The following is an 8656-nucleotide window of genomic DNA, read 5'->3' as shown; positions in this document are numbered from 1 at the left end:
GGCTCCCCCAGGGCGGGAGCTTCTATCTGGGCCCTGGCCCTCAATGGCCAGATCCTCAGGCCTCAGCCCTCGTCCACACCAATTTGTGAGGGAGAAAAAATTCTTTATTGATAAATAGGTTACAGTAAAATAAAGTGATGTGTTTTTTGGGGAATATAAAAACTCTGAGTCTTAGTGTCTCTCCACCCCGCCTCTAGCTCTTGGCTTCTGCCTTCACCTTGTTCTCTTTGGATGATGAGGCCGTGGTGGACATGCCAGGCCTTCTTGGGCCCCTGGGGACCTCTGCCTTCCTGGTCAGCAGTTCAGGTACCATCTTGGACTCGCTGTCCTTAGGAGCAGCAACAGCTTTGGCTTTCGACCCTTTCCTGGCCCCCTGGGCAGTGGCCTCTTTAAGGACCTTGTTCCCTGTCTTCTTTTTGACCGGGGAAGTCACACCATTTTCACTCTTGGGGACTGTGGTTTTTGAGCTCCGAGTCCCAGTTTTGCTTTTCCTGTGGGCCTTGACATCTGGGCTGTCCTTCTTGCCTTTAGTCTTTAACTTCCCATGGGGCCCGCTGGCACCAGGAGGGGGTCTCTGTGGCCTTGCCTGGCTGTTGGGGGGCCTTCCTGGCCTTTCCCCTCTCTTCTTTTTTAAAATAGGTATTTAAAACTATTTTTCACTAAACCCTGCTTTAATTCAATACCACAATTCTCAGTATATTGCATTTCAATAATTATGCAACTTAAAGTATTTTCTAATTTTCCTTGTGATTTCTTCCTTGCTCTATCAGTTATTTAGAATGGTGCTTTCCAATTTCTAAATAATTAGGGATTTTTGACAGATCTTATTGTTATTGATTTCTTATTCATTACATGTGGTAAGATAATATATACTGATGTTTTCAATATTTTGATATTGATAGGGTCTCATTTTATTGCCCATTATATAGTCTATCATGGAGAAAATTTCATATACCTTTGAAAAAAATTACATTCTGTAGTTATTGGATATAGGACTCTATATATGTCAGTTAGGCCTATATTGTTAGCAGTGTAATTCTAACCACCTATGCCTTTACAAATTTTTTTTCATAGTTATTGTGCCAATGACAAATAGGAGTATTAGGATCTATAACTATGATTGTGGATTTATCTATTTCTCTCTTTAATTCTGTCAGTTTGGGCTTCTGTTGTTATGCTTTTCTTTTCTTTTTTTTGTTTTGTTTTGTTTAAATTCTCACCTGAGGATATGCTGTTGTTGTTATTGTTTTTATTGATTTCAGAGAGAGAGAGAGAAGCATCGATGTTCGGTTGCCTCCCATATACACCCCAATCAGGAATTGAATCCACAGCCTATGTGTGTGCCCTGACCAGTAATCAAACCCATAATCTTTTGGTGTTTCGGATGACACTCCAACCAACTGAACCACCCAGCCAGGGCTGTTGTTATGCTTTTGAAGCTTTGTTGTTATGGCTTAAACAGTCTTTTAGCCTGAAGAAATTTATTTTAGTGCAAATATGCTGGTGAAAAATTTTCTCATGTTTTATGACCAGAAAATGTCTTAAATTTGCTTTTGCTTTTATGTGTATTTTCACTGTATATGCAGATATTTTCAATGATGATTTTTTAAATTAAATTTTGTTAGGGTGACGTTAGTCAACATGAACATATAGTTTTCATGTGTGGATTACTAATTTACAAAATCTGTATATAGGACCATGTGCACACCACCCAAAGTCAAATCTTCTCCTGTCACCTCATGTTAGGACCGCTTTCTCCCTCTACCCCCCTTCCTCTGGCAACCACCACACTGCAGTTTGTTCTTAAGTTTCAGTTTTATATTCCACATATGAGTTAAATCATGTAGTTCTTGCTTTTTCTGTCTGACTCATTTCACTTCACATAATGTTCTCAAGGTCCACCCATGTTGTTGTAAATGAGGCTATTCCATTCTTTCTTACGGCCACATAGTACTCCATTGTGTATAGATACCACATCTTCTTTATCCAGTCTTCTATTATAGGCCACTTTGGCTGTTTCCAACTCTTGGCCACTGTGAATAATGCTACAATGAACATAGGGGTGCATACATCTTTGCATGTAAATGATTTAGAGTTTTTTGAGTATATACCCAGGAGTGGGATTGTTAGATCATATGGTAGCTCTATTTTTAATTTTTTGAGGAATTGCTAGACTGCCTTCTATAGTGGTTGTACCAGTCTACATTCCAACCAGCAGTCAATGAGGGTTCCCTTATTTTCACAACTTCTCCCACATTGTTGTTACTTATCTTGTTGATAAAGGCCACTCTAACTGGTGTAAGGTGGTATCTCATTGTAGTTTTAATTTGCATTTCCCTGATTGCCAGTGAGGTTGAACATCTTTTAATATATCTATTGGTTGTTTGTATGTCTTCTTGGGAGAGGTGTATTTTCAGGTCCTCTGCCCACTTTTTGATTGGATTGCTTATTTGTTTGGTATGGACCTTGATGGTAGAGAACATTTTATGGACTTGATCCCAAAGGCAAGGAGGAAAGGTAAAAATAAATGAATGAGACTATATCAAACTGAAGAGCTCTGCATAGCAAAAGAAACTGACAACAAAACAAACAGGCAGCCAACCAGATGGGAGATAATGTTTGCAAACAGTAGCTCTGACAAACTTTTAATTTCCAAAATATATGAAGAATTTGTAAAACTCAGTGATGTTATTGTGCCCCAGTATATAATGTGTATTTTTTCTTTAGCTTCTTTCAGATTTTCTTTTAATCATATATTTATATTTTTCTCAGTAGATTCATTATGATGTGCCTGGGTGTAGTTTTCTTTGTTTTTATCCTGTGTGGGTTGTGCTGGACTTCTTAAATTTATGTTATTTTGTAAATTTGTATTTTTCACCAAGTGAGCAAAATTCTTGCCATTACTACTGCCTCATTAATTATTACTATTATTACTCCCCTGTTTTCTTCCTCCTGTTCTTATAGGATTCCATTTATATTTGTATTAAGTCATTTAATACTGTCTCACAGGTCACTGAGGACCTATGCTTTTCTTTCTCTTTGTTCTTCAGATTGGATCTTTCTTCTAATGTATTTTTAACTTCACTGACCCCTTCTTCAGTCATCTCCATCCTGCTTTTAAAAGCCCATCTGGTAAATTGCTCTTTCTTATATTTTGCTTTTTAAATGTAGATTTTCCTCTTTCTTCCAGTTTCCAGAGCTCTGTTATGATTCTCTGTTCATTCATTCTGAGCTGATTTCCCTTTAAAATAATAAATATATTTATCCTATTAGTTTTAAATCACTGTCTAGAATTTCTAACATATGTGTTATTTCAAGTTAGTTATCATTGACTGATCTTTTTCTGGCTATGGGTCACTTTTATCTGCTATCTCTTATGTCCAGTACATTTTGATTGCATACTGGACATTGTAGTTAATATGTAGACATCATGGATTCTTTTTCTGCCTCTGGAAAATATTGAAATTTTATTTCAGGAAATAGTTAACTCAACTGAACTAAATCGTAAAACTCTGTTTTCCCTTCACTGGACAGCAATTAAATTTTATGTTTAGTTATTGCATTCTTCTAATCTAACAATTCCTTTTTGCTGGGTTGTATGAATCCTCCTTTACATGTAAATTTCAGGATTCAACCGAGAGTTTGTGTGGAGTTAAGAAGCAGAATTTTTTGGCTATCTCCTTTGTGGCTCCCTTCATTCCAGCATAACTCCCATCACTTCAAAACCATTCTGGCATCCTCACTTCTGTCCTCTGACTTCTCAAGCCAGTAAGACTGTGGCATCGTGTCTGGTCTCTGACCATCCTATACCATGGAGATTGAACAGTGCACTCAGGAGAAAAGCAACATAAATGCAAACTTGCCCAGTGTAGTTCCTTTCTTTCAAGGGTAGAATCCTTTCTCCTTTTTTTAATTTTTGGTCACTCTCCTGTGCCATTAAATAGCTATTATTTTTGTCCAGAGTGTATACTTCTTATCCCAAGAAGACTTAATCTGATAAAAGTCACTGTACCAATATAAGAAATTAATCACTCTTATTTTATTTACCATTAGAGATAGCACCATTACTATAAAACTACTCCCCTCAAATTCTGTTATTCAAATAGATGTTCAGCATAACACTATTTGATTAATATATAGTAGTATCATTTTATCCATGGGGGTACATTCCAAGACCCTCAGTTGATGCCTGTAACCACATATAATACTGAACCTTATACATAGTTTTTTTCTCGTTTATACATACATACTTATGATAAAGGCTAATTCATAAATTAGGCACAGTAGAGGATTACCAATAATAACTAATAATAAGATTGAACAATTATAACAATATTAGTGGCCTGGTGCATGAAATTCATGCACATTAAAAGGGAACTAATTAGAGGAAATATTTTAATATTGCTATTTGCCCTTTCTCTATAATAGAAGTGTCAGATATGAAAGAAAATTAGTAAAATGTATATGAACATCTCCCTCCTGTCAGAGTTTGGGGCATGCCGTGGGACCCAGAGTCAAGTCCCCACCCGCCCATGTGTGCCTCGAAATAGCACAAGACCCAGACCTGGCTGGCCACACCCCTGTCAGGCCCTACAGGGCGAGGGACACAGCCTCAGGTCCCTCATCAAGCCCCACCAGGGGGTGGCGCAGCCTCAGGTCCCCAGCCTCGGTGCAAGGGCATGAGGGCGTGATGACCATTTGCATATTAGCTCTTTATTATATAGGATACTGTAATAAAAGTTATACGAATATGGTCTCTCTCACTCAAAATATCTTAGGATCCTGTAGTCACCCTTTTTTGTTATAATATGATATTCCTAAATGAAGTAAGGTGATTGACATAAGCCTTTTGATATAGTGTTAAGGCAAATACTGACCTTCTGGTGATATGGTTAGTAAGTGACTAATGGACAGATAGTGTATACAGCATGGATACACTGGACAGAGGACTGGTTCATATCTTGGACAGGATGGAGCATAATGGTGTAAGATTTAGTCACTCTACCTAGAATGGCATGCAATTTAACACATGAATTTCTTATTTCTGGAATTTTTTATTTAATATTTTTTAACCTCAGAAGACTGTGGTTAAATAAAACAATGGAGAATAAAACCATGAATAAAGGGGGACTACTGCAATAGGTGGTCTGTTAAGAGAAAAGTGGGTTACATGATGAAATGGAGCTTGGAAATATAGCATTGCAAAACAGTTTTCTTTACTCCAGAACTTTTAAACACATTAATATGCCAGAGAACCTTTATATTTCTAAATGGAATATGGTCTTGAGATGGTGTCCCAAACTTTTTCATATGTAATTAGTAGCATTCACTTATTTATTCAAAAATATTTATTGAGCTCAAAGAGTGGAAACTAGAGTATAATCCCCTTTCTCCTTAAAATTCTCATAGGGCCACAATTCACTATCTCTTTTTAATCTTCCAATTTTAATGTGAGTCACTGACTCAAAGTGGCTAGGTTTATGCTATTTAATCATCACCAATACTTTGTAATCATCATATGTATACAACAGGGATGCTGTTGTGGAACAGTGAGATAAAAATAGAGCTTCACCAATCATTAACTTACATAGACTACATAAGTATACACAAAGTTGTCTAGCATGGTATCCAGCACGGATTAGTAGCCTGATAAATGTTTGGTTCCTTCTTAAGTGTTTTTCCCCTTCTTTTGGTTATTAAGTGCTTTCAACAGGATTGATCAGAGGTTGATAGACTACAGATCTCAAGTAAAATACAGTCAGAAGTTTGTTTTATATAGTCCAAGAGCTAAAAATGTACAGGGGGATGGGAGCATGAGTGTGTGTGGTGGGGGGGGAGGTTGGGGGTTAATGGGGAGGATGAGGACACATTTGTAATACCTTAATAATAATAATAATAAAATATTTTAAAGAGAGATATGTAACAGAGACGTTACTGGGTCACAAAACCTAAAACATCTATTTTATGGCCTTTTACAAACAATGTTTTGATCCCTGCAACAATCTACAATAAGCACTAGAATAGAATTCATTTTTACTTACTTAGGTGCTGAGGTAGAAACCCTGTTTTTTAAAAAACAGTATTAAAAACATTATTTTTCTGTTTTTCCTATATTTTCAAAGTCCCATCTCAGATCTTACCTTTTCTCCTTTTATAGCACTACAGTCACACTTTGACCCTGGAGAACACCCATAGCAAGCCTATAAAGAAAGAGAAATGAGGAGAAAAATCATTAAATATAAACCTGAAAACCAGACTTTGACTAACATCTCAACTGAATTCAACAATTCAAATTTATAAAAAAATACTGGAAAAATATTGTTGATTATATCCCCCTTCACCTTTTTTACCCCCTCCCTTCTAGTAACCATCCCTTTGGTTTCTGTTTCTATTGGTCTATTTTTGTGTTGTTTTATTTGTTTAGATTCCACATATAAGTGAAATTATATGGTATTTGTATCTCTCAACCTGACTTACTTTACTTAGTATAATTCCCTCTAGAACGCCCACGGTGTCAAAAATGGCAAGATTTCATTCTTTTTTATTGCTGTGTAACATTGCATTGTGTAGGTAAATATATTATTCATCCACTCATTTATCAATGGACACCTCAGTTGCTTCCATATCTTGGATATTGTAAATAATGCTGCAATAAACATAGGGGTACGTATATCTTTACAGATTAAGGTTTTCCTTTTCTTCAGATAAATATCCAGGAGTAGAATTGCTAGGTCATATGGTATATATTTTTAGTTTTTCAAGAGATCTCCATACTATTATCCATTGTGGCTGCACCAATTTGCAGTCACATCAACAGTGCACAAGGGTTCCCTTTTGTCCATATCCTTGCCAACACATGTAATACAGTGGGGCCTTGACTTACGAGTGTCCCGACTAACAAGTTTTTCGAGATAAGAGCCGTCTTTCGGCCGATTTTTTGCTTTGAGTTGCGAGCTAAAATTCGGGTTACAAGCCAGCTTCAGATACCCTACTGCTAGTTGGCGCAGCGAACGTCACAGTGAACGCCACAACATCAGCCCAGCATCACGTGTCTCACTCGTTCACTTTTTGATTTGACATAAGAGTAATTTGAGTTACGAGCTCCGTCATGGAACAAATTAAAATCGTAAGTCAAGGCCCCACTGTATAACATTTTTTTAAAATAATTTTAAAGCAAAAATATATATTTTAAAAATGAAAAAGAAATTCATAAAACTTCTCTGTAATATGATTTGCCACTGTACAAGCTCCTAGGAACTTTTTTTTCCTCCTATCATCTCTTGTAAGAAATTACCTATTAATCCATATTAGCAGTAACCTTGGCAACTAGCCAAGAAGTTGTTTTTTCTCTGCATTCTTGAGCAATCATGTGGCATAAAATACATAATACTATCTTTAACCACAATTTTTTTTCTTTTCCCCCACTCTTTCATCTCTAGTAGCACAGTATTATCAGCTTCAAGATTTACTGAAAATGCTATTCCCACAACCTAACTGATTATAATAGCTACTCGTAACAATTTCATTCACTTATATTAATAATTGAGTTCCTGAAGCCAGAAAATTGTCTTCTTTTAAAATAAAGATCTATTAAACAGGAAAATAGATGACTTCTGCCTTCCAGAACTATATTTTATTCTGGCATGAAGCTTAATGGCTTAGAAAAATAAATAGTAATTAGTTTAACATAGGCAGATACCTCAGTATTTATGTACAGTAAGATAGCATGCTTCTCATCAAATAAGAGAAACTTTTATGTAATGTATACACCAAATAATGTTTATCAATGCTCAGCCTTGGGAGCCTATAACTTAAAAAGTAACTTAGGGTCCTTCCCAACATTCCATGCTTTCCTTTACTCCAGTCATGACCAGATTATCTTCCCCAGTGCTTATTGAAGTACTGAAATCATTCTTTTAAGGATCTTTTTTTAAAAATATATATTTTAATTGATTTTTTACAGAGAGGAAGGGAGAGAGATAGAGAGCTAGAAACATTGATGAGAGAGAAACATCGATCAGCTGCCTCCTGCACATCTCCTACTGGGGATGTGCCCACAACCCAGGTACATGCCCTTGACCGGAATCGAACCTGGGACCTTTCAGTCCGCAGGCCAACGCTCTATCCACTGAGCCAAACCGGTTTCGGCCTGAAATCATTATTTTAGTTAGAACCCCTAACATGCTGAAATTCCTTTTACTAATTACCAGTATAAGAACAAACAACAATGACCTGATGTTGGGGGAATTTTTCACTTACATTCCAAGAGGCTGTTCCAGAAAAATATGTTTGTGCCTGGCCAGCATGTCTCAATAGTTGAGCATCGACCTGTGAACCAGGAGGTCACAGTTCAATTCCTGGTTATGGCACATGCCCCAGTTGCGGGACCAATCCCCAGCAGGGGCCTTGCAGGAAACAGTCGATCAATGATTGTCTCCCATCATTGATGTTCCTATCTCTATCTCCCTTTCCCTTCCTCTCTAAAATCAATAAAAATATATTAAAAATATGTTTGTGACATTTCTTGTGTTTTTTGTTGTTCTGTATTTCTTTTGGAGACAGGGAGAGGAAGGGGAAGAGAGAGGAAAGAGAGAGAGAGAGAGAGAGAGAGAGAGAGAGAGAGAGAGAGAGAGAAGAAATTTGTTGTTCCACTTAT

General features: G+C 36.9%; 1 protein-coding gene across 1 annotated transcript in view; it reads right to left on the bottom strand.

The window, feature by feature from the left end:
- The window catches only part of COL4A5 (collagen type IV alpha 5), a 278780-nt gene that overhangs the window by 166886 nt on the left and 103238 nt on the right, over nt 1-8656 (bottom strand). Inside the window, exon 2 of the mRNA XM_006775788.2 lies at nt 6141-6200. Coding sequence (XP_006775851.1) covers nt 6141-6200 — 60 coding nt within the window. The remainder of the gene's footprint in view (nt 1-6140; nt 6201-8656) is intronic.

The sequence above is a fragment of the Myotis davidii genome, unplaced genomic scaffold (genome assembly GCF_000327345.1).
Source record: "Myotis davidii unplaced genomic scaffold, ASM32734v1 scaffold489, whole genome shotgun sequence".
In the NCBI taxonomy this organism is placed as follows: domain Eukaryota; kingdom Metazoa; phylum Chordata; class Mammalia; order Chiroptera; family Vespertilionidae; genus Myotis; species Myotis davidii.
The sequence above is the reverse complement of the archived record's forward strand: the minus strand, read 5'-3'. Positions and strand labels throughout refer to the sequence as shown.